The 25,597-nt window shown below is 37.8% G+C and overlaps 11 protein-coding genes across 11 annotated transcripts; 7 read left to right on the forward strand and 4 right to left on the reverse strand. All coding sequences in view use genetic code 12, as the record gives it.

Annotated features, from left to right (window-relative positions):
* Nucleotides 1-733: 733 nt before the first annotated feature.
* On the forward strand, nt 734-2,474 carry I9W82_004352 (transcription factor TFIIIC subunit; the record flags this gene model as incomplete). The annotated part of the gene is made up of 2 exons (XM_067693415.1): nt 734-1,663; nt 1,845-2,474. The coding sequence occupies 2 exons, from the start codon at nt 734-736 to the stop codon at nt 2,472-2,474; spliced, it is 1,560 nt and encodes a 519-aa protein (XP_067547139.1).
* A 59-nt stretch (nt 2,475-2,533) lies between these two features.
* Nucleotides 2,534-4,987, reverse strand: I9W82_004353 (uncharacterized protein; the record flags this gene model as incomplete). The annotated part of the gene is made up of 1 exon (XM_067693416.1): nt 2,534-4,987. One exon carries the CDS (start codon nt 4,985-4,987, stop codon nt 2,534-2,536), a length of 2,454 nt encoding a protein of 817 aa, XP_067547140.1.
* Nucleotides 4,988-5,278: 291 nt separating this feature from the next.
* On the forward strand, nt 5,279-6,715 carry MSK1 (lysine--tRNA ligase; the record flags this gene model as incomplete). Its single annotated transcript, XM_067693417.1, has 1 exon — nt 5,279-6,715. The coding sequence occupies one exon, from the start codon at nt 5,279-5,281 to the stop codon at nt 6,713-6,715; it is 1,437 nt and encodes a 478-aa protein (XP_067547141.1).
* Nucleotides 6,716-6,947: 232 nt separating this feature from the next.
* On the reverse strand, nt 6,948-8,417 carry UME1 (Ume1p; the record flags this gene model as incomplete). Its single annotated transcript, XM_067693418.1, has 1 exon — nt 6,948-8,417. The coding sequence occupies one exon, from the start codon at nt 8,415-8,417 to the stop codon at nt 6,948-6,950; it is 1,470 nt and encodes a 489-aa protein (XP_067547142.1).
* Nucleotides 8,418-10,491: 2,074 nt separating this feature from the next.
* PEL1 (CDP-diacylglycerol--glycerol-3-phosphate 3-phosphatidyltransferase) lies at nt 10,492-12,426 on the forward strand (the record flags this gene model as incomplete). Its single annotated transcript, XM_067693419.1, has 1 exon — nt 10,492-12,426. The coding sequence occupies one exon, from the start codon at nt 10,492-10,494 to the stop codon at nt 12,424-12,426; it is 1,935 nt and encodes a 644-aa protein (XP_067547143.1).
* Nucleotides 12,427-12,500: 74 nt separating this feature from the next.
* On the reverse strand, nt 12,501-13,031 carry I9W82_004357 (uncharacterized protein; the record flags this gene model as incomplete). Its single annotated transcript, XM_067693420.1, has 1 exon — nt 12,501-13,031. One exon carries the CDS (start codon nt 13,029-13,031, stop codon nt 12,501-12,503), a length of 531 nt encoding a protein of 176 aa, XP_067547144.1.
* Nucleotides 13,032-13,448: 417 nt separating this feature from the next.
* I9W82_004358 (uncharacterized protein) lies at nt 13,449-14,657 on the forward strand (the record flags this gene model as incomplete). Its single annotated transcript, XM_067693421.1, has 1 exon — nt 13,449-14,657. One exon carries the CDS (start codon nt 13,449-13,451, stop codon nt 14,655-14,657), a length of 1,209 nt encoding a protein of 402 aa, XP_067547145.1.
* A 238-nt stretch (nt 14,658-14,895) lies between these two features.
* GBP2 (single-stranded telomeric DNA-binding/mRNA-binding protein) lies at nt 14,896-16,815 on the forward strand (the record flags this gene model as incomplete). The annotated part of the gene is made up of 2 exons (XM_067693422.1): nt 14,896-14,928; nt 15,478-16,815. 2 exons carry the CDS (start codon nt 14,896-14,898, stop codon nt 16,813-16,815), a joined length of 1,371 nt encoding a protein of 456 aa, XP_067547146.1.
* Nucleotides 16,816-17,868: 1,053 nt separating this feature from the next.
* On the forward strand, nt 17,869-19,970 carry SPL1 (Spl1p; the record flags this gene model as incomplete). Its single annotated transcript, XM_067693424.1, has 2 exons — nt 17,869-17,900; nt 18,518-19,970. 2 exons carry the CDS (start codon nt 17,869-17,871, stop codon nt 19,968-19,970), a joined length of 1,485 nt encoding a protein of 494 aa, XP_067547147.1.
* A 355-nt stretch (nt 19,971-20,325) lies between these two features.
* LEU2 (3-isopropylmalate dehydrogenase) lies at nt 20,326-21,453 on the forward strand (the record flags this gene model as incomplete). The annotated part of the gene is made up of 1 exon (XM_067693425.1): nt 20,326-21,453. The coding sequence occupies one exon, from the start codon at nt 20,326-20,328 to the stop codon at nt 21,451-21,453; it is 1,128 nt and encodes a 375-aa protein (XP_067547148.1).
* A 51-nt stretch (nt 21,454-21,504) lies between these two features.
* I9W82_004362 (uncharacterized protein) lies at nt 21,505-25,449 on the reverse strand (the record flags this gene model as incomplete). The annotated part of the gene is made up of 1 exon (XM_067693426.1): nt 21,505-25,449. The coding sequence occupies one exon, from the start codon at nt 25,447-25,449 to the stop codon at nt 21,505-21,507; it is 3,945 nt and encodes a 1,314-aa protein (XP_067547149.1).
* Between the last annotated feature and the right edge of the window lie 148 nt (nt 25,450-25,597).

Here is a 25,597-nt window from a genome sequence, read left to right on the forward strand (position 1 = left end):
GCACCACATTGTGGCAATCGATTCGCTTCTGGAACTAGTGATCATGTCACACTCTTGTATTTCCCAGCTATCTTCGTCACTGCTCATATCAACTCGAGTACAGTCTTCTGTTCGCTTACTTTCGTCATGAGCGTAGAATTCACCTTTTGAGATTGTTCTTCACTTTGGTGGTCTCCAACAAAACTCCTTTATGTGGTTGTACTTTCTTCCATACATCGTGTCATTCAGCACAGGAGGTATTGGTTATTCTATACCATAACATTTGATTAACCTGTTACTTTGTATCCAGTTATCCCGATGCTAACCACACCTTCTTTAGCCAGGAACTCCCCAATATCACTTCAAGCAAAATATTTGGCAGCTCTAGTACTGTTAATACCTTTATTTCCACTCCTTGATTTGTTGTTGTAGGAGACCTGCTGTAAGCTTGAGGGTGCTCCTTACTGGGAGATTGACATCCCACACGAAGACATACATATTGAATTTTATTTTCATGTGTTCTTGTTAACTTGTCGACCACAGTTCAGCCATCGTATGGCTCAGCCTTCACACTAGTGAATGGAGATGTTTACCTTGGCTGTATGTAGATCACCTATCGATGGCCCTTGCATTCTATTGTTCAACGTGTTGAAAACAATTCAATGTACACCGGAAAATTTTATTCCGGTTTGTTTATACTAATTTCCTTCCTTTATTCATCTTTGAAACCACAGAGACTCGTTAACTTCAGGAAATGACCATCAAAGAGATCTATATTGCCAGGCATGGGTATCGTATGAACTGGTTACCACCACCACATCCTCCTAATCCAACAGGTGTTCCTAGTGACCCACCGTTGGCCCCACATGGGGTTGAACAAGCCAAAGAATTGGCAGCATATTTGGCTTCATTACCTGTCAAAGACCAACCACAATTCATTATAACTTCTCCATTTTATAGATGTGTTGAGACCGCTCAACCTATTGCCCAATCTTTAGATTTAAAGGTTCACTTGGATAGAGGTGTTGGAGAATGGTTCAAGAAAGGTAGGAAAATTGTTCCTGAACCGGTTGATTATTCTGACTTGTCCAAATTTTTCAAAGAAGTGTTGGATAAAGAAGATGTTTGGCCAAGAGACAGATTAGGTGTCATCCCCAATCTTGAAGGTGAAACTGGTGAAGAAATCTATACCAGAGCCACTCAATTTTGGCACAAATTTATTCCCCTTTTCGAAAAAGAGTATCCTGAAATTGAAAATATCTTGATTGTAACTCATGCTGCAACAAAGATAGCATTGGGTAGTGTATTGTTGAAGTTGGGATCAGTGACAAGTACAATTGATGGAGATCAAACCATGTTGCGTGCTGGTGCTTGTTCACTTTCGAAATATGTCCGTACTTCTCCTAGCGATTCCAATGATTTTGACTGGAAGATTGTCATGAATGGAAATTGCGAGTTCTTGTCCAAGGGAGAAGAAATGAATTGGGATTTCACGACTGGAGTTGAGGCAGGATCAGCTGAAGACATTGCCAGGAGGAAAAAAGAAGCAGAGAAGAAGGCGAGAGAGAACGGAGAAGCAAGTGGTGAAGATATTAAAGCACCAGGCATTTCATCCGAGGGAGAGGTACCTGTGACTGAGGCTGCTACTGGCGCCAGTGAAACTACGAACGAGGATGAATTTGAGGTACGTAAGAATCCAAAGAGTGTTTTTTAAGTCAAGAGTTATATGAGCTCGACCACATCAAGTCAACTTTACAGTTCATTTAGAGTCCGATTTTTATAGATAATTGAAACCTTGTGCGATTATTAAAAACACTCGTTTTCTTGACAGACTAATACTAACATATATTCCTTTCTTTTTGTAGACTTTTTACATAACGGTGGATTTGCCAAATGTACCGAAAAAGCTTGATGAAGATGACTTCACAATTGATAGAAGTAAAACTAGGAAGACACCACGGTTCAAAAACAATATATTGAAGCCATCAGCTCGTTTACAAATGACAAGTTTAAGCGATGAATCGCCATTGATTAAGATATCAAATAATACATCCAATGCGGCAAATACGTCGAATACATCTACTGCCCGAGACCATTCAGCCACTACTACTACTGCAGCGTCACCTGAAGGAAGGAAACACAAGAGTAGCAAGAAACACACCAACTCAATTATTGATGCATCTGCATTAATAAATGGTCGAATTTTTGAAACTAATTGGCATGAATTGACAGGATCGGAATTGATTTTCGATGACTATGGTGAATTAATTGGACAAGTGAAAGAGCATTTAACATGTAACGACAAGGTTAAATTCACTCCCAATAAGAAAGCACAACAGCAACGTAGTGGAGAACAGGTGGATTTTGTGGAGTTTGAGGATGATGCCATCACAGGTGAATCATCCTCTGCTAAATCGGAAGGTAATTTGAACCTGAAACCAAGCCCATTTTTGAGAAATGCCATCAAGCTTGCAAAGAGAAAGGAGTATGCCTAGAGATTATGATTAAGTTTATAAAAAGAATAGTCTATCAATGTTTTATATAAGTTTTAATTTCACTTCTTTGATGTGACAACACGTTGTACATGATCCATAAACAGTTGCAAACTGACATCATCAGTGAAAACATCCCTTCGATCACCCCATCCATAGAAATGATTGACATTAGTTGCATAGCTGGTACTTGGATTCAATTTCGCCATCAAAAACCGTGCTTGTGATCCACCCTCATCACAATCAATGAATCGTGGTAATGGGAATCGATCAACCAACAACAGCATTGCTTCTCTCTTTGGAGCTTCTAAAAACTCTTTAAAATATGCATAATCTTCTTGTTCATGATACCCAGCTTTCCTCCATTGAGCAATCTGAGATCCATGATGGATTAAAATTTGGAAAAATGTATCAAGGAGTAAAATTTTTGATTTGCCCAAACTTGCTGAATCAAGTAATACTGGTTCCGGCTCATTAACAATTTCTTCACCTGTTTCTTCATCAACAGCAGCTGACCCCCAGCTATTTATATCATATGATAACAAAGTAGGCTGGATCATAAGTAACGAATTTGATAAATCCTCATGCATAAATACATGTCGTACAAAGCTGGTTTCATCAGGTGAGCTATTGAAAACATTTATAAATGGTGATCTTCTTAAATGAAACATAAATTGTGGGAATAGTGAATACGTGGTTGACAACCTGAACGACTCCATTGATCCCATCTGATACACAGCAAATCGAGTACAGAAATCAATCAACACTTGATCCAATTGCTTGCTCAATGCTGTTCCACTGATGAACTTCTTGTGGAGATCAGTTTGTAACCTTTTAACTGCTTCACGAGCCACAAGTACCAATGCTGCTTCTTGATCAAAACTGGCCTCTAATTGAGCATTATCCGAATCAAGAACAATGCCAATGGGTACTGTAGTTACTCGAAGTCTCATTTCACCACTTGGATGTTGATAATGAAACAAAAATTGGATAAATGTGGCAGCGTTATTGGTGTGTAAATTATCCATTTTCTCAAAATAAACGGCATACGTTGACCTTGGATCAACACTACATAATTTCCAACTGTTACTTTTAGCTTCTCCAACTTCTCGTTCACTAATCATTCGTTCATTAGAAGCAACTGTCTTGTTGAATGGTAATGCACTTGCGTTTCCAATTAATCCTTCAATTTTCAAGTCTTGACAAACTTTAATCTCCAAAGTTGAATTAAACCCCATATCGAGCCATTCATTATTGATTTCTTGCTTTTTGAAAAATCTAGCAAAACTTTGTCTAAAAATTGCTGTACTGACCGAGTCGGTCATGACAATGACTCCACCCGTCTTAGTGCAAACTTCATCCATTTCGAATAAACCAACTTGATCATAACTGCCAATAAATAAATCGCAGCTAAGGCCCAAGGTTACCAATACTTTTGCTACTTTGGAATAAAATGTTTTGGCCTCCTTGTATAACGATGTATCGGTCTGTGTTTTTGATGAAGTTGATGGTGCTTTGATTAACCTTGATTGTTCTTTCAAGATATCATGATGGGATCTCATTGGAATTTTCAATGGAGTATCAACAATTTTTCCTGGCCCAATAGTACATACTCCAGCAATAAACACCATCAAATGACCACCAGTTAAATGGTTATCACCCAATATGCTTTTCAATAATAGAGTTGATATGTTAATTGCTGATCCAGTGGCTCTGGCTGGACGGTCGCTGTACTCGCTATGAGGGAAGCAGTTGGGGACAAGGTTTTCAATGATATTGGTCAATTCGTACTCAACTAAGCTCAATGGTTGCAAGAACCGCTTGGATGAATGTCCAATTAAATTTTCAAAATTGTTGCCTCCTGCTTGATTAGCATGCAATAATCCTGCATTACTGATTCCACTTCCCAGTAACCCCAAATTCTGCTGAACTTGCTCCAAGTTGTATGTCTTATTCCCATTGAAAGTATAGCTTAAATCGTCATTCGATGTAAGGTCATGAACTTTGACATGTTTACCAAAGGAAACAAATCCAACCAACGCATTTTCAGGTAATAAACTTAAAGATAACACCAAACTTTCTTTCAATTTGGCAAACTCAGCCTCAACATCATCACCTTGGAAACAAGTATCAACAACATAAAAAAACACTGGAGGCAACGAACTTTGTCTTCCAGTTTCGTACTCCACAGTAGTCAAGTTTCCATCCAAAGCAGATGGCAAAACTGGTGTAGTGCCATCTTCTGCAACTAACTGTGGTAATTGATTAGCCACACTACAAAATGGACATGACCAAGTGCCGTTATTTACCGTCACAAATGGATTCAATATTGATCGACACGACCGACACGCTATTAAGCTTGTCTTGTCTAAAACTGGTACTTCACTTTTATCATTCAAAGGTGTATATAATGCACCCAAAGGTATAACGTTTCGTTGATGTTGCAATTTCGATTTCGGTACCGAGGACCACGACAATCGTACACCGTCTATATCTTCTCTAGTTTCAAAGTCCATGGATGATGGGTGAGTGCAGTTGACAGATGTGCTTGGTGTCTTTAATGCTGAAGGAGGGTAGTCTCTAAAGTGTTGTTTATAGGCTTTGACTTAGAAGTATTGATTGCGATGCAAGTTTTTCATGTCGTGAGACCTCATATATCGCAGTGCGTTTTTCGGAAAAAATCTTTTTCTTCTTTCTCAAGCCTCGGTAGAAATAGAATCTTTAAAGCAGATATATAGATATATCACGCTATAATAAAGACTAGAGCTTATTAGGAATCCACTGGTGTTGTGTTTCATACATTCATCATGCAGCGACATACTCAATTACTATGCAGCCGAATTGCTAGCTTTCAAATCAGACACTTTACAACATCCATTACCCATCTCAATTCTTCAGATCTAACTTACGAATCAAGAGCAAAACAGATTGAATCTGTTTCAAAGAGTGATACGTACTACCCACGTATCTCATCTATACGACAAAAGAATAGCCACGGGTTAGTTACCCGGGTGCCCACGTTTCGTCAAAAGTTTGATCAAGCGGATTTCAATACTTTTGTCAATAACCGAACAGAAGAAGATTACATCATTGAAGGGCGAATACTAAGCATTCGTAAAGCAGGTAAAGGAATGTACTTTTTTGATTTGGAACAAGACAACACTCGATTGCAAATAATGGCCACTAATAAATTAATAGGAATGGAAGTTGATGAATTTAATCAATTACATGGATGGTTCAAACCAGGTGATTATATTAGTTGTATTGGATATGCATCAAGAACTAAAACTGGCGAACTTACACTAAAGGCCAATAAACCCATTGAACTTTTGACCCCATGTTTGCTCAAAATGCCCAATAGATTAATTGATAAGGGGATCATCAACCACAATCGAGTGCTTAATTACTTGGTCAATCCTGAATCTAAAAACCCCATAATCATCAAGTCGAAAGTCATACAATGTATACGACAGTTTTTACTCCAAAGGGGTTTTTTAGAAGTACAAACTCCCATTCTCAGTAATGAAGGAACTGGTGCTAATGCCAACCCATTCAAGACTAAATTTAAAGATACGGAAATTCAATTGAGAGTAGCACCAGAATTGTGGTTAAAGAAGTTGGTGATTGGAGGATTCGACAAGGTGTTTGAAATTGGCAATAATTTCCGTAATGAAGGGATTGACCAAACTCATAATCCTGAGTTTACTTCATGTGAGTTTTATCAAGCCTATACGAGTTTAGAAGAGTTGATGCAAATGACTGAAGATTTGTTGGTGGAGGTTTTCAAAATTTTCAATATACCAGTGTCTACTGAGTCAAGTTTCCCCAAGTATGAGTTTTTACCAACTTTGGAAAAGATCACAGGTGTTCCACTTGAAGATTTATCTTTTGATGGGATTTTACAATATTACAAACGGGCCAATTTACCAATCCCTCCTGATGCCAATCCCACCAGTTTACTCAACAACTTGAGTGAGATATATTTGGAATCATTAAGTGTCTCTGAACACCCAAACACACCAGTATTCATCTACAACCAACCAGAAATCTTATCCCCCTTGGCAAAATCAACTTTGGTCAATGATATCCCCATCTCCTCCCGATTTGAACTTTTCATCAATGGTAAAGAGTTTATCAATGCTTATGAAGAGGAAAATAACCCTCGTCAGCAGTTTCTCAAGTTTAAACAACAACAAGAAAGTAAAACTGAATATGGTGATGATGAAATGTTGATACCCGATTGACAATTTGTTCAAACTATGAAGTTGGGATTACCGCCAACTGGTGGATGGGGAATTGGAATTGATCGATTGGCGATGTTTATAAGTGGAGTTGAGAGAATTGATAACGTTTTACCATTTGGTAATTTGAGAGATGTTTTGAAGCAATAGGATACATGTACATAGAAGTAAACCAAAGGTTTCATTTATTAATACAAAATAGCACACACCACATATAGCTTTGTTGCTGACCTTCTTAATCCTTCATTTCAACATCTTTTGACAGAGACGCATCTTCTTCGTCTTTGGAAGATTTGCCAGCATCTGCTTCAGCCTCGGAACTCTTTTCCTTTTCTTTCTCGTTATCGTTTTCCTCTTCATTCTTTTCCTTGTCTGCTTCCCTTTTCGCTTCCTCTTCTTCTTCTTCTACTTCATCCTCCTCCACTTCATCTTCCTCTTCCTCCTCTTCTTCAACTGGTAAGGTTTTTGGTTTCCAAACCTCCAACAATCGATCATCTCCAACACTGGCAAACAAGTTAGGAATCGTAGGGTGTATGGCAAAATCATTAATCCTGCCAACATGCCCACCATGTACATATTTCAAACAAGGGTCAGGCTTATTAGCTTGTTGAGTTTTCCTCTTTGAAGTCTCTGTAGTGGTGGTTGTTGCATTACCTGTTTCAGGATAAGTATAATCTTCCTCTAAATTATCTAAATCCCAAAATAAAACGCGTGAGTCCAACCCACAAGAAACTAGAGTCTGTGGATTCCATTTATCCCACTCCAACTGTCTAACTGACGCATTGTGGCCAAACAATTTTCTAAATGGTTGTTTGTAATTTCTTAAATCATATAAAGAAACAACATTATCTTTTCCAGCAGTTGCATAAAGGGTACTCACATGTGGATGAAATTTAATACAATTTTGAATAAATTTATTTTCCAACTTGATGACTGGATTAGTAGTGGTATCGCCAATTGAAGGAGTTCTCAAGTCATGAAATTGTGTAGTTGAGTCGTCACTAACGGATCCAAAGATATTGACATCACTAGTTGAGATATCATTGATTGCACCATGATGTGATTTGAACAATTGTATTGGAGTTGATGGTTTATCAAGTTGCCATAATGCAATTTGAGAATCAAGTCCACCAGATAAGAACTTTTCAGGAGCAGCATTGGTATCATTCTTGATCCAATCTAAAGCAAACCCCAGTTGTTTATGATACTTATAATCAACAACTTTATCACTGGATAGATTATAAGCATGAATGATTCCGTCACCATTAAAACACAATGCCGTCGATCCATCAGGTGATAACTTTAACGCATTAGCCACTGAATTTTGTTTCCATTTAGTCAACTTTTTGAAATTGGAAGTATCTATACCATCAGCTGGAATAGCAGCACCACTTTTACCAATTAAACTAGAAGGTAAAGTCATTGAAGCCAACTCTAATGAATTTTCCAAAGCATTGATTGAATTTGAACTTAGTAGAAATTGAACTTCAACTGCATTGTCATTATCAACTCGTTGATATTTGGGTAACCATTGAACAATTGTAGAAGGATGATCTAAAGCAAATGTATGAATTATATCGTATAATAAAGGCACAGTCTTTTTCCATATTTTGAATTCCTCATTGGTGATTTTTTCTTGAAGTTGTTGCTCTTGAGCAATTTCCTTTTCTGCTTTGGCCCACTCGTTGGTTGTGGAGGATGGCATGGTTTTTGATGACGTATAGGGATCTAGTTGGAGTTGAGTATAGGTTTGCAAAATGGATTCGATTCTTGGTGAGTTTTAGCTGAGAGCTTAAGGCTGAAATTTTGTCTTCGTCTTTCGTTCTCGTTGCTTTTCGTTTGTGTTTATAATGTCAATTTATAACTTCTTGCGACATAGATTTGCGACACTGTTTTTACACCCAAAGATTCATTACCCACTCCTCCCCAATAAAGAACTATAACTTTCAATACTGGAAAAGGGTGTATTTCCTCAATTTAATTTGAACATTCAGTACAGTGGGTATAAATCACATCAACAGCGAACAATGTGAATGATGGTTTTGGTATGAACAATCACGCAAGTGAAGATTAACAATATACCACATTACAAAATCCCCATATAAACAGTAAAGACATAATCTACGCAAAGGTTCCACGCCAGAGAAGTGAAAGGTGCGTAATGTTGGCCAAAGTAGGAGAGAGAAATCATTAGCCCCTCAAAACAAGCCTAGTAAGGGCGACAACAATACAGGTACATAAAGAGTAAGATGAAGACTGGTCATTTACTCGTAACAAAACTCTTTAGCTAAATAGTTTATCCGCATGGATTTTGTTAACCCAATTTGGTTAAAATTAGTTTTAGTGTTCGGGTTTTCATATTTTTCTCGGCATTTGAAATACAAAGTAATATACACTACTATACATAGTTTATTTTTGCAATTCGGTATAAGTTGTGTACGTAGTGGGATCTGAAATATGAACTAAAAAGAATGTATATTAATTTTTAGTCGCCGTAAGTGGAAGGAGTGAGGGGTCATTGTCTTCGGGGAATTTAAAATTTCCAAAAGCCGTCTTATATTGTCTAAATCCCACACAATGTAAAAACACTCTCCTCCGTTTCCTACAGGGCAAGACGGAATTAGTATAAGCCACTTCTCCGCAATTTCACCGGAAGCGAATAAGCAATGTAAAGAAGGACCTAAAAAGGGAACTACCGAAACCAGGTTTGAAAATTGCAAGTCTACGACCAAAGGTTTTCATTATGAGGTTGGCTGAAGGTAAGAGTATTTCACTACCTCTGATGATGTCATCTTAAATTAAAGCATGTACTTTCAGTTCTTTTGACTGAATCGTGGTACTTTGTCTATACAGAAAGAGTAACAAAATAGAGTTAAGGTTTATGGTTTCCTTTCCCCTCACAAAACATTCAAAAACAAAACTCTAATCACAATACAGTCACCCCATTTCAGCCACAGATATTCAACTATATACCTTAATCAACAAAGTGGAACAACTTAGATGACCTTTTTCTTTGCTTTTCAAACGTTCTTTATTTTCGGGGTGTTTTAAATGAAACGCCGATTTTGAGGAACATTTTTACTCCTTTCTATCTCTCGTGTGACGAGTAACCTATTATAAAAAAAATAGTGTACAAAATATACACTATTCTTTATATTTTTAAAGTAGGCTTTTTAACTGCCCTAGGCTTTTACTCAACTTGGAAATATTCTAAACTTTATTTTGAAAGAGGCAAATTATATAAGTTTATAGGAATAAGAAAAGTTCTGGCGCTTTAGATTTGTTACACGATTTTAGTGGTGTCATATAGTTTTAATCTTAAAATGGGCTGTATTGCTGGTAACAAAGGATTTTAAAATGAAAATAGTGGCTTATAAGGTATATATGCAGATGGGAGATCTCTGTAGAGATTTCAATAAACCCCACCATGTAGTTTATAGCTTTAAATACCCTTTCAGGTATGTGAAAATGAGGGGTATGTTTTCACTTGGGTAGTTATTTGGCGTACTGTTATCTCTCTATCTGTCTCTAGGTACTTCATTGTTATTTTCTCTTATCTCTAGTGGAATACGTGTGGTGTATTATTTCTATTGTTCTTTTGTGTGAAATCTTAAAAAAAGTGAAACGATGGTAATGATGTGTGATTAAGAAAAAAAAAATTTCTCTTTATTTTCCAAAACAAAACAGTAACCTCAACACTGATAAGGAAAAATCATACTAATTTTTATTTAAAACAACCCACAATTTCCTTCTTTTTTTCTTCTTTTTCTTTTTCCTGGATGTTATTGAAGAATTATAACAAATCATTATACCTACTATCTTCTTCTTCATCAGTGGCATCACTCATACTTTTCAAACAACAACTTAAAACTGGAGGAGCAACAACAACTACTACTAGTATCACCACCAAGAAGAGCTTTTCAACTTCCATAGCAACAGCTTCTTCTTCTTCACCACGAATAACAAGAAATAGACCTACTGTTACTACTGCTAAACTTGCTGGGTTTCCCATGTTTTCATCAATTTATAGCTATTTTTTCAACAACTCATCACAATCTTCATTGAATTCACAACAACTGAGACCATACGCTACAAATAACCCAAATGTATCTTTAGACTATATTAGCACATTTCATCCTAGATTAGCAACAATTTTCCATCAACTTGACGCTATTGCTCCTCGGTTCTTGTTGAATAAAGGTGATATTGAAATATTATCAGAACCAGCACAATTTTACCTGACTTTGAAAAACAAGATATCTCAAGCCAAAAGTCGAGTTTATTTATCTTCATTATACATTGGTAAATCCCAACACGAATTGGTTCAATGTATTGATGATGCATTAGCCAATAATCAAGATTTAAAAGTTTATTTGTTAACTGATGTTTTACGGGCTACTCGTGAAGCACCACATCATCCATCTTCAGCATCTTTACTAGCTCCATTGGAACAAAAGTATGGTAAGCATAGAGTTGATATTAGAATGTACCATACTCCCAATTTGACTGGATTCACCAAGAAAATAGCACCAAAAAGATTGGATGAAGGTTGGGGTGTACAACATATGAAGCTATATGGATTTGATGATGAAATTATCCTCTCAGGAGCCAACTTATCAGAAGACTATTTCACCAATAGACAAGATCGATACTACTTGTTCAAAAACAAAGCCATAACTGATTACTATTTCCGTCTTCATCAAGCAATTGCATCGATTTCGTACCAAATTCGTCACACCACTCAGTTGAAGCAAGGTTTCAAATTGGTTTGGCCTACAACTAATGTATCTTGTGAACCACATATAAATACCCATCGGTTCCTTAGTGATGCATCACACTTGTTACTGCCAATCTTGAAACAACACGAATTGACTTCATTTGATGAATTTAAAGATCATGAAAATTTTGATACCATAGTGTATCCTGTATCACAGTTTACTCCTTTATTTTTACCAAATCAAGATTTATCAACTGAAAAACCAGCAATCTTGCGATTATTATCCTATATTGACTCTCCCAAGATCAAATGGTGGTTTACTGCGGGATATTTCAATATGTTGCCACAAATTCAAGAAAGATTAATCAATAGTTCTGCACAAGGTTCAGTCATTACCGCTTCACCTAAGGCCAACTCATTTTACAAATCTTCAGGCTTATCCTACTACTTACCAGAAGCTTATCTTCTATTTGCCAAGAGGTTCCTTGAACAAGTGAAGAGATTGGGTAAGGAGACATTGATTACTGTTTATGAATGGCAAAATGGTGTAGTAAACACTCCTGGTGGATGGACATATCATGCAAAGGGATTATGGCTAACTGTACCGGAAGAAAATGAACCTAGTATCACCGTTATTGGATCTTCAAATTATACAAAAAGAGCCTATAGTTGTGATTTGGAAAGCAATGCTATAATTATAACTAAGGATCCTGAATTGAAAGCGCAAATGAAGCTGGAGATTGATCATTTGATGGAGCATGTATCAGAGTTGACGGTGGAAGATTTCCAACCGAAGCCGTTGCTGATGGATCCTGCTCATAGCGGGGTTGTTATACAAGATATTTCTGAGGAGAAGTTACTGGGTAGCAGCAGCACAGACGGGGAAGAGGAGAAGCATATGCAACTGGAACATCATCCGAAATATGCAATTGATGAAGATAGAAGAATCAGCTATAAAACTCATTTAGCTGTGAAGTTACTTGGTGGAAAGTTGTAAGTAGAACGAGGTATTGGGTATTTAGAATGTATTAGATAACATGTAAAAAAAAAAAAGCATATATAAACTAGTTTCTATACCTCTTTATAATGAATCTCGGGTTGGTTATGTCTATACAAGTGATACTGTAAACCAACCACCAACAACGACAAGTCCTTAATTATCATCAATGGTAAGCTAGGCACGATAAATGACAAGTCCCCCAACACACCATGCCCATAAACAATCCACTCAACTAGCTCAATCGCCATGTTTCCAAATTGTAACTGCTTCCAGTACGGATGTAGACCATTCACTTTATCATCCATCAAATTAACCATAATTTGAGGAATATATTGCACACCAACAAACATCTTTTGCATTGCCCATATATAATCCACCACGTCTAAATTGTTAATTTTAGCTTGGTTGAAGAGCCACAATTTGATCAAGTAGATTAATGGAAGTGATACTGTAATTATAAATCCTATGCAGTATCCGCTTATGCCCTGATCAGACCCTCGTGTAGATTTATAAGTGATTAGTTGCACCATAACTACTAATGACGCAATGAGTGAGAGTATTTCAATCACAAGAATAACAAGTGGTATGCTGGGTGGTTCCATTGACCATCGTATTCTATACTGAGTTGTTATTGTTGACGAGTGGAAGCCGAGTATACCGAGTATGGATGTTGTATGAGCAAGGAGCTGTAGTAGTGAGTAATCGTACGAAAGTCCATAGATTGATTTATGAGCCTTGTTGTATCTGAATTGTAGGTAGGCTGATGATAGTTGGGTAAGCAGTGTTGATATGGGATATAGCTCCGACAAATGCATTTTTCAAGGTGTTCTTTTTGGTATTTGGTTATATCATTGATAAGGTAGGGAAGTTTTATAGCCGATGTAAATTTATCATGTTCGCGATTAACGCCAAAATGAAAAAGAAAGTGGAAAAAACCAAAAGTTTCAGTGTTTACGAACAACAAAACTTTGAAAACAGTATAACGTGCAGCAACACAAGTCTCTTCAACACGCAACATTATGAGTTCAGAAGTTGAAGGTAACTGGGATATAATTATAACCTCCCTACAAGATATATGTGCATCCAACGAAAGTTTACCATTTGATTCAATTCACAATAATAAGAATGATGCTGATAGTGATATGGACAACGATGTAACGAAACAAGAATACTATAAAGGCTTGACTCCAGATGAGCTAACAAAGTTGAAACAAGATATAATTGATCATAAATCAAACATAGGCACTGCCAAGAGACTTATTGATACTTCAATGGAGAATTTATCTCGATTGATTGAACATTTACAAAAGGCAGAATTGAAAAAGAAACAACTGCGGGAAAAGGAAAATGAACGTGAAGAATCTAGTCGGGGAAAAAGTGTCGATAGTAGTGGTGGTCGTGGTAAGAAAGTCTCTGGTAAAAAGGATAGTGAAAGGTCAGAAAAAGGTGATGGAGAAAAAGAAGAAAATGATGAAGATGATGATGAGGAGGAGGAGGAGGAGGAGGAGGAGGAAGAAGAAGAGGAGGTACCCATTGTATCGACTACGAGACGGAGAGTGTCGTCTTCTTCTTCGTCTAAAGCAGGTACACCACTATCACAACCTACGTCATCTCATGGTCGACGTGGAACTAGTGAAGCAGCAAAACCCGCCACTTCCAAAGCCACACCAAAGAAAGCAGGCAAAGCCAGTGGAGGAGGCAAAGGAGGCAAAGGAGGCAAAGGTAATAGAGGCGGAAGTGGACACACAACCTCCTCTGGAGCCGTCGGCAAGGGCAAAAAACTCAAAAAAGTTGGTCGTTCGTACTGGACATCAAAATACAATCCATCTGAACCCATATACCTCGGCAGTGAAGTCGCTTTCAAACTTCGTAATCGAATTAATGAATGGATCCAATGTGAAGTTGTCAAAATTATCGGTGATGGAGTCAAGTTTGAAATTAGAGATCCTGAACCTGATGAAAATAATAATCCAGGACATACTTTCCGAGCCAATTATAAAGAAATATTGTTGATCCCTACGGAGGAAGTTGCTCGGGATTTGATTAATTATGCTTATGGAACTAAAGTATTGGCGCGGTACCCTGATACTACTACCTATTATTCTGCAATTGTGGTGGGACATAAGAAGGATGGGTCGATTGTGCGATTGAAATTTGATGGAGAAGAGGAAGTTAATAAGGAATGTGAAGTTGAACGAAGGTTTGTGTTGCCGCTACCGCTGAAGTAAATTAAAGAGACATGTGTATTTGTGTATTTAAAGGCGAAAGGAGAAACGGAATGCTATGTAAAGTAATTTTGGGTGCAAATATGTAAATACAAAAGCACTCTATAAAAAGGTCGTGCATGAACGGCCAAATTGAATGACGTTTCAAATTTTTCAACAACAAAATTTCATACAGACACACACACACACACACCCATTTCCTACAATCAAAAAAAACCAACAACAGTTTTAAAATTCCAAGATGGATGGAATGGACATTGATGATTATTCAAGGGTATGTTACGTCTTTGAGAAGTGAGGTCTATTTTTGCTGTGTGTTTTAATCACATTCACTTGAGCGACAAAAAATCAAAGTGATATGAATTCTGATCGATGCGGATACCAATACCAATGACGGGGACACTTCTATTGCAGCTGATGTGTACACTCACGTGTGTTTGGGCATGCTCGTGCTATGACATAGGTGATATATGCTGCGTGGCCCCTCTTGGCTGAATCACTGGATCTCACAAGGTAATTTCACAGGGTCTTACTCTCAGGACTTGTTTTGTGGGTAATTCTTCCCTGTTGATATTGGTATTGATGCATGGTTTATCTATCCTCTTTTTCTTTTTTTTTTGTTGCTCATAGGCTGCTTGTTTTGCTTTGTTTGCTCGTACGCTTGGTATGCTAGTTTGCTTTGGTTCCTGTTTCATTTTTTTTATTCTGCTTACTTGCTGCTTGCTGCTTGCTGCAATCGCTAACATGCTGCTTCTAGGTGAACAGTTTTTTCTCTTCTTTATATTCAAGAAATATTTGTGGTGCTAACATAAACTAATTATAGGATCGCTCACCGGTAAGGGACAGAGAAAGATCTCCAGTTAGAGACAGGTATAGTCGGGATGATGCGTCGTCGTCAAATGATCGTGACTCCTATGGTAGAAGAGACTACGGTGGATCAAGCTACTCTCGATCATCATATGATGATAGGAGAGGAGGAGACAGGGGCCCTTATGGAGGATCTAGAGGCTCATCTTATGGAAGCTCGAGGGGGTCATCCTCATATGGTAGTGGATACAGAGGAGGAAGCAGTAGTAGAGACTATTCGTCAAGAGGATATACATCTAGAGGCCGTGATGTTGGAGGTGATTCAGAATACCGTTCCAAGACTGAAAGAAACTATGACAATTCTATCTTTGTAGGTAACATCCCATTTGAATCCACATCGAGAGATATTGAAGACATTTTCAAAGGTGACTTTAATATTGTACGTGCTGATATTGTTACTAATAGAGGTAGGTCAAGAGGTATGGCTACTGTTGAATTTGAAAGCATTGGCGATGTCGAAAGAGCTATACAAAAGTATGACAAATTTGCTTATCATGGAAGAAATATCTTTGTTAGACGAGACTATCCACCACCACCAAAGAGGGATTATGGATCCGACAGATCTTTTGATAGGGGACGTGGAAATAGGTATGATGATCCGTATTATACTAGAGATGATCGCTCGAGAGGCGGGTATGGTAGTGGTGGCAGAGGAGGTGGTTATGAAAGAAGTGAATATAGACCCCCATTACCTCCATCAACGCCAGGAACTGAAGTATTTGTTGGAAACTTGCCGTTCTCGATCAATTGGCAGGCCCTTAAGGATATTATGAGAAAAGCTGGGTCAGTAGTCAGAGCTGATGTTAGATTAGATCGTGATGGTAGATCAAGAGGTTTTGGTACTGTTGTGTTTGAAACACCTGAAGAAGCTGATGCAGCTGTTGAAATGTTTCAAGGATATGAGATTGAAGGCAGGAGATTGGATACAAGACATGGACGTAGTTCTAATGTGCCAGTTACTGGCGACGTCGGTGCTGCTGCTTCTACCGCAGTTGCGGAACCTAAAAAGAATTCTGAATTCACTGAAGGTGTAGTTGGAAACGGAGAAGAACCAAATGATACCATATATGTGGAAAACTTGCCATTTAGTACTGAAAATGATGATTTGTTTGATTTGTTTGAATCGATTGCTAGAGTGACAAAGGCGGAAATCCAATATCAAGAAGATGGTAGACCTAGTGGTAATGGTGTTGTTCAGTTTGAATTGGTTGAATCTGCTACTGCTTCATTGAATGAATTGAATGGTTATGAATATGGTGGAAGAAAATTGAGAATTTCTTACAAGAAATTGTAAAAGCTTTGGAGAGGGGAACTTCGTTTGGAGTCATGTGGGTATTATAACCTATTTGTTACTTTTGCTGATCTATTTTAAAATTAATAAACGATAAATAAATGTATGGAAAGAAGTAGTATTCTGTAGGTATGTTTCACTTGTCGGCTTGGAATTTGTTAGAGTTTGATAACATCCAAAACGGGGAGTAGAAAGAAAGATAATCTTGCCAAGAGGATAAACATCAGGGTGTCAATTGCAAATGAAAACAGAAAATAAGACTTAGCAAATAATGGACTATTGATGCTCGCAGGCACTAGTCCACCCTACGGCATATACAGTCATCCTGTTAAACCTTATAATGGTACAGACCATGGCAATGCGGGGTATAATGAAAAAGGTGATTAAAGCTTAATTTGAAGAAAATGGTCATACCCAAAAGAATATTATTTGCCCCTTTAACTATTGGAAATATATATAGCTACATGTTTGCTACTTTATAATTTGATTTGAGAAGATCCACACCAATCACTCATTACTTTTGCATATTGAAGAGTCGTCGAGTTCAAAGAGAAAAGAAGTAGTATGTATTCCACATTCGGTTTATAACATCGTTTTGTCACTTTTATATTTTGAAAATCATGGTAAGCTTCTACTAACATTGTGGACGTTTATACTTCAAAAATTGCTGTGTTGTGGCTCACGACTGGACCAAACGGTGTGAACAAGTGGATATTCGTTGATCCTGGAATTAGAGACCTCTATGTCAGGATTTAGTGTAGCTTATATTTAAATACAAAGATTACAAATCGTATGTACCCTAGTTGTACATGTAGACAGTTCAAATCGAAAAGGGAGTAGCTTACATCCTTTACTGTTATCGTAGCCATCTAACCCAAACTCTAATCTCCCACCCCACATCAATCAAACCTTATCTTGATACCTTATCTTCTAAATCTCGTCACATGACAGAGTCCACGTGATGAAGTCTTATTCTTGGTGGGCGGAAAAATCCACATTGGTTAGTCCTGTAGCACGTAATGCAAGAGATCAACTTTAAATGTCTCCATAGTACGTATGTTTGATGGGTTCAGAGTTAAAGAAAAGAAGTATGACGTCAAATTGCGTATACAAAATAGTGCAGCACGTGACCAAAGATCTAGTTTCAAATTGTATTTGTCATTAAATTCCTGTATATAAGCACAGAGAAAAAAAACGAGTGAAATTTCGGAGCCGTGCCGATTATCCATAATATCTTATACAAATGACATTGCACAGTGACTCCATATTAAAGTAGAAATGTAAAAAGAAGATGACCTTACTTCTGTTTGTGTAAAACATATGTTAGAGAGTCCATTGGTTATATAGTATTAAATTAAGTGTTACTTTTAGCATCGTTTTAAGTAGAGAGAGTGTGTCTTTAAGTACTTTTGAGGAGAAAAAAAAAAAAAAAAAGATTTTTATTTCTCTTTTGATCATCAATTCAATTTCAATTTCATATCAACCCTTTCTCTTCTTTAATCTAATCTATTCAATCAAATTTATCAAGAAGCATACTGTTTCTTTTCATAGGACTAAAGAGACTACTGCTACTACTGTATTGTCAGAAAAAACTATTCAAATATAACAACAACAGCAGGAACGGATATATATTGAAGCTGAAGGGAGATATGTACAGAAATATATTCAAATACAACGCCACTGCCACAGTTAGGCTGCTTACTAGGCAACAACATCAGATCAAACCATCAGCAATAAGGTATCTAGCTACAACTACTACTACGCCACCACCATCTGCAACTACATCCAAGACTGATCCTGACGCAAGTAGTGTGGCTGCCACTGCTTCTGGCACTCCAATCAATAGACATGTCTCCACACCTATGGATATTCCTTCTGAAGCACAACCACCTGCTGGATCACCAATTAGTTTAAAGTCAGCTACTCGTGACCCTTCCAAATATGGTACTCGTCCAATCTACTTGGATGTACAAGCAACAACACCAACTGACCCACGTGTATTGGATAAGATGTTGGAATTTTACACTGGTTTATACGGTAATCCTCATTCATCAACTCATGCTTATGGTTGGGAAACTGATAAAGAAGTGGAAAAAGCCAGAGCTCATGTTGCTAGTGTCATAAATGCAGACCCAAAGGAAATTATTTTCACTAGTGGTGCTACTGAAACCAACAATATGGCTATAAAAGGTGTTCCACGTTTCTACAAAAAGACCAAGAGACATATTATCACCACTCAAACTGAACACAAATGTGTTTTGGACTCTGCAAGACATATGCAAGACGAAGGGTTTGAAGTTACTTATTTACCTGTCAATAAAGAAGGACTTATCAATTTGGACGATTTAAGAAAAGCCATCAGAAAAGATACTTGTCTTGTTTCAGTTATGGCAGTCAATAACGAAATTGGTGTTATACAGCCATTAAAGGAAATTGGTGAAATTTGTCGTGAAAATAAAGTATTTTTCCACACTGATGCAGCTCAAGCTTATGGTAAAGTTCCAATCGATGTTAATGACATGAAGATTGATCTTTTATCCATCTCATCACACAAGATTTATGGTCCAAAGGGAATTGGTGCTTGTTATATTAGAAGAAGACCAAGAGTTAGATTGGACCCAATCATTACTGGTGGTGGACAAGAAAGAGGTTTAAGATCAGGAACTTTGGCTCCACCATTAGTTGCTGGGTTTGGTGAAGCAGCAAGATTAATCAAAGAAGAAGGTGCTTATGATAAAAAACATATTGAAAGATTATCAACCAAATTAAGAGAAGGGTTATTGTCAATCCCTTCAACTATACTTAACGGATCAACTAATCCTAAATATCAATACGCCGGCTGTGTCAATGTCTCATTTGCTTATATCGAAGGTGAATCCTTGTTGATGGCATTGAAGGATATTGCATTGAGTTCAGGTTCAGCCTGTACTTCAGCTTCATTAGAACCATCGTATGTGCTTCATGCTTTAGGTGCTGACGATGCATTAGCTCATTCATCAATTAGATTTGGTATTGGAAGATTTACCACTGAAAGTGAAGTTGATTATGTTATACAAGCTATCAATGAACGTGTGGAATTCTTGAGAAAAATGTCTCCATTATGGGAAATGGTGCAAGAAGGCATTGATTTGGATTCAATTGAGTGGAGTGGTCACTAAATGGGAAAGACAGAGTGTTTTCAGGTGTGATGACTGTTACGAGGTGTATGAGGAGTATAGGAGGTTAGTTTTTTTTTGCTTTCTTGGTTTTGATTTATACGTATAGTACTGAGAGAATACATGTGCATATATAGAGGACTCAAGTCACTTTTTGTAGTGATGAACTTTGTTGCCAATTGGGGAGTTCCAGTGGAATATTTTTTTTTTTTTCTTTCCCTGTTTCGCTCTCCTGTACCGGAAGTCACCCTATGTTGAAAAAACTTTTGAACAGAAAAATTTAAATACGGTCTCACCTCCGCATAATTCCTTTCCTTAACTCCTGAAGCAATTTCAGCTTTAATCTCACCCACAAGCAATGTCAGAAACTACAGTTACTAAAACAATTACAGTCTTACCTGGTGACCACGTTGGTACCGAAATCTGTAACGAAGCAATCAAGGTTCTCAAAGCCATTGAAGAATCAACACCATTTCAAAAAATCCACTTTGATTTCAAACATCACTTGATTGGTGGTGCTGCAATTGATGCCACTGGATCACCACTCCCTGATGAATCGTTAGAGCTGGCCAAAAAATCCGACGCTGTGTTATTAGGAGCTGTCGGTGGACCTAAATGGGGTACTGGATCAGTACGTCCTGAACAAGGGTTATTGAAAATCCGTAAAGAGTTGAATCTTTATGCCAACATTCGTCCTTGTAACTTTGCCAGTGAGTCACTTTTGGAGTTGAGTCCATTGCGTCCTGATATTGTTCGAGGTACAAACTTGACCATTGTGCGTGAATTGGTTGGTGGTATCTATTTTGGTGAACGTCAAGAACAAGCTGAGAGTGAGGATGGTGAAACCGCATGGGATACTGAGAAATATACCGTTGCTGAAGTCACGAGAATTACTCGTATGGCTGCATTTATGGCATTACAACATAACCCACCATTGCCTATTTGGTCCTTGGATAAAGCCAATGTCTTGGCATCTTCGAGATTATGGCGTTCAACAGTTGACAAAGTGATTTCAACCGAGTTCCCACAATTAAAAGTGCAACATCAATTGATTGACTCAGCAGCAATGATTTTAATTCAAAACCCAACTAAATTGAATGGTATCATAATCACATCCAATATGTTTGGTGATATCATTTCCGATGAAGCTAGTGTGATTCCAGGATCTTTGGGTCTCTTACCTAGTGCTTCATTGGCTTCGTTGCCTGATACCAATAAGGCATTTGGTCTTTATGAACCATGTCATGGATCAGCTCCCGATTTGGATGAAAATAAAGTCAACCCAATAGCTACTATCTTGTCAGCAAGTTCGATGTTGAGATTGAGTTTGGATTGTGTGAAGGAGGCTGAGGCTTTGGAAGAGGCGGTGAAACAGGTTTTGGATCAAGGTATAAGAACTGGTGATTTGAAGGGAAACAACAGTACTACTGAAGTTGGTGACGCTGTTGCTGAAACTGTGAAAAAGATTTTACAATCGAAAGCATAAGCTGCCGTTTGAAGGTGTACATATATATATGAAAGCAATATCTATTTAACATTAAAATAATTTTTCAACATCAAAATCACTAAACTTGATTGAACTTCGAAGTAGATTAGCAAGTTGTGAAATCGAATCATCCCTCATATACTCACTCAATGGCTTTGTTGAAGTTTCGCTCATTGGCATACTCTTGGGATCGTATTTTGAAATTAACGTCTCTTGAGTGCCCTTTAGCTCTTTGTGCAACACTTGTTGAGCTTGACCTGTAACGACTGGCTCACCTGAAGAATCGAAAAAGTGTTGTTGTTCCTCCTCTTTATCAGTATCAAATGAAGTACTCACTAATGTAATCACACTGTTATTGGTATGGAATGGAGTCAATGTAGCTGGACTACTAGTATTCGTCGCAGTCAGTGGACTAGGTGCTACTTGCCTTCTCGCGGTGCCTGAAAATGATCGTATGGCGTCTTCCAATGGGGGTTTACTAAACTCGGTATCAATCAAATGACTCAATTCCATAGCGTATTCATGCGCAGTAATGGACCTGATAGATTCTTCTCGCACGAGGCGTGATTTCAGCTTGGCATTCTTGGTTGAATGTTTTGGATTGTGAACCTTACGGGCTGAAAAGGTACCTTCTTGATTACTTGGCATCGGTGGAGTTGGGAAACCATGTGACAAAATTGGACTCTGTCCAGCATGAGAGAATATCAGTGACTCATTTGATGGTTTGCGAGAACCAGCTGAATTTTCAATTAATGATGGAACCGGTGGAGCCCATAACAATCTACTTGAGCGTGTACGAGCTGAAGATTGATGCTCTTGGTGGTTTATGGCACCTCCGCTAACTCCCTTACTATCATGCACATGATGATGATCATCATTAAGTTTTCCATTTTCCTCCCCTTCCTCTGCGACTTCAATTAGATCACCAATGTACCCTTCTTGATTAGGCAACATATCAGATTCACTCTCTGCATTGAAAAATTCCCAATTTGGCGTCTTATCAAAATCATCATAAATGTAATCGCCAGACGAAGGATCTTGTGAAATTTTCAAAAGCATTGAAATATCATCCATTGTCGAAAGTCGTTTAATGGTACTAGTTTCATAATCAGTAGAGGGGACTATCTCGTCTGTTTCTATCTCATCTAAATTATTATCCGGATGGGGAAATTGGAAATTGGGTGATACTTCAATTGACGGTACAGAAGGACAACGCTTGCTAGTATTGACAGTTGCTGTTGCTGGTACTTTTACTTGTTCTCGTGATACCGGTACTGCTGGTATGTCTGGTTTGTTTTCAATCACAGTACTCGCTGATGAGTTCTGTCTTTGTTGAAGTATTGGTACTGGCTTATATATCTCTTTGTACTCAAGTTTGGTGCCTTGAGGAATAAATGTATTTGATATCTTTTTCTCTAACCTTTGATTTGATTTCGAATGATGAGTTTGCTTAGTTGATTTTTTTGATTTTTTCAAGTAAAGCTTACTAAGTATTGAGCTTCTTGACGAAAGAGATTTCATTTGTGGCTGTTCGGGGTGTGACGCAGGCTTTCCATTGTGTTGGCTTCCAGGTGCTGACTTTGGAGTTGTTAAGCGGTGCTTGTCTGTGTTATTCTTATCGATGAGAAACTGGTTGACCATGTACTTCAAATTTGACGAGTTTCCTTCAATCAAATTATGTGTAACTCTATTATAAGTTGAGAACAAGTGATGATATGCCTCTTCCAGCATGTGCTCAATGAAACTTGCAAAGTGACTACTGCCAATGGTTTCATTGATTTGCTTGTTAGCATACTTGTCATATCCGATAACTTTGACTTCACTATCGTTCGCCATCGATGCTTGTAGCAACAAAACCAATTGCGGATGTTCTTCAAAGTAGGAAGGCATATCAATATCCATATTCAAGACCAACGCAAATGGCAGTTTGAATGTCTCGGTTTTGTAATCAGATACGGATTGAGCAGTATAGCTAATATGTGTATCCTTGTTCAATGATTTGAATAAGTGGAAAGACGACGATTTGTGGAGGACTTTGGACTTTTCAATAGAGACAATGATGTCTTCAGCTTGGGCGCGTTCTCCAGTGATTTTTAAGCAACGTGTAAACACTCTTGCTCCATTGTCGGTTGATCTGAATCCTCCAGAATTTAATGAAAGAAAACGAAGGCACTCAATGTTTAAATTCTTGTTGTCTAAAGCCAAGTATTTGGTGACTAGTACCTCATCAATACTGCACCATGCCTTGACTTGCATTTTTGGAAAATCATCCAAGTTGGGCATAGGTTTTTCATTAATCAAGGAATGCATTAAAACATCAGCGGCTGATAATTTCCTTCTCTTATCATTATCACCTTCGTGATTGTTTCCCTCAACAGAAAAGAACAACAAGTAGTCTGAGAAAACAACCAAGAGTTCCGAACCACTTTCATGTGCCCTTGGCACAACATTTTGCAATTCGAAAATGCCGACAATTTTTCTCGTGTTCCAATCGAGTTGTAACTCTGGTGGCCAGTTGTCAGCTAACTCTGTCAACATTCTGCCAGTTGGAGTAAAGATTCGTCCTTTGGCCTCGATTTTTTGTTCATCAGCTCCTGAAAATGCATAAATAACATCCATAGCTGACTTGTAATTCTCATCAATCAAATTTATAGTGTCATTACCTCCATCTTTAATTAAAATACTTGATTGTGTCTTTTCCAACTCAATTGATTCATGTAGTCTTTGTAACAATAATTTAAACTTGGGTAATTCCAATAAAGCACCAGTGACAATAGAATCAATTTCGCGGACTGTATACTGAGTTGGGTTTATCTCCAGATTCTCAAATATACTCGACCTGTTCTTTTGTGCAAATTTGGTCAAACTTTGATAAAAGTTTTTTGCGTTAGCTTCATGTCGTATAAAAGGTTTATAAAAATATGGCAATATTGATCCCATTGCAACAATGACTTCAATGTCGTCCACTTTGCGCGCTTTCAACAATGCATCATTTAATAAACAATTGACTCTAGCAATTTCATCAATTGTGGGAGGAAGAATTTGATTAACCTTTTGTATAGTACTAGTTGAGTTAATTCTGTCTCGCTCCAACACACTGACCCTCAATGGTACTATGAAAGATTGTAATAAATTCACCAACCCGGCAGTATAATTCGTTTGAACGTTTATAAGTTCTTCCAAAATGGAGTGGATCTTAGGATCCTGAAAGTTAACGAGTTTTCGATCTGTAGATGGACTGTATCCCGTTTTGATCTCTTCGGGTGCATATTCCAATAGTGGATTAAAAATCTGGTCCAATTGGTCACCCAATAGTGTAACCAACCGATTGTTTTCTTCCACAATTACCTCCTTGGCGGAGTCATTGTCATATATGACATCCACTGTAAAAGAGCATATACTATGATTCTGAACCAAGCCAAGCTCAATGAGTTTTTTTCCAACTTCATCTGGTGATTTATTTTGTACTAGGGCCATTGCACTCGCTAATGCACCAGCATTAGTCTCATCCCACATTGGCAAATTCATCGAATGATGGTGGTTTAAGATCTTGTTTGAATTCTTCAAGTTCAGAATCGCTAGTGCCTGTCGTACATGGGATTTTTGATGTTGTGGTAAAAGGTTTTCGCAACTAGGCCAAAATCGAGAATCTGGATCCAATTTCAAGTCGGTATATAAAGCAGGTCCAAATTTAGTAATTGACTGAGCTGATAGTTTCTTTTTGTTTGCACTTTGGTACACGATTGATACAACATAATTGAACAAGACATCATCGTAGCCCACAAATATCGCAGCACGATGGAAAATTTTCAACCAACGTAATAACTGTTTGTGTTGATCAGTCGGTAACAAAGTGCCGTCATCAAGGTCATCATTGAAAAACGGTAGTTGGATGTTGTTCTTGGCAATTATGCCATCCGCGTCTGATTCTGGTTGTTTTGATTTGAAATGCTCCTTGTCGTGTTCCCCCGAAACATACCGCGTATAAAGACTCATCTAGAATTTTAAGATGGGTAGATTATTCTCTCTTATTGAAATAGTTCTTCGACCCGTTGACTAGATTTTCGTCTTCTTATAGGGAGTTTAGGATTTTTGATTCTTCACGGTCTAAGAGCACCAGACCAAAAACAAGAAAAAAGGTAAT

Source organism: Candida metapsilosis, assembly GCF_017655625.1.
Source record: "Candida metapsilosis strain BP57 chromosome Unknown scaffold6, whole genome shotgun sequence".
Lineage (NCBI taxonomy): Eukaryota > Fungi > Ascomycota > Pichiomycetes > Serinales > Debaryomycetaceae > Lodderomyces > Lodderomyces metapsilosis.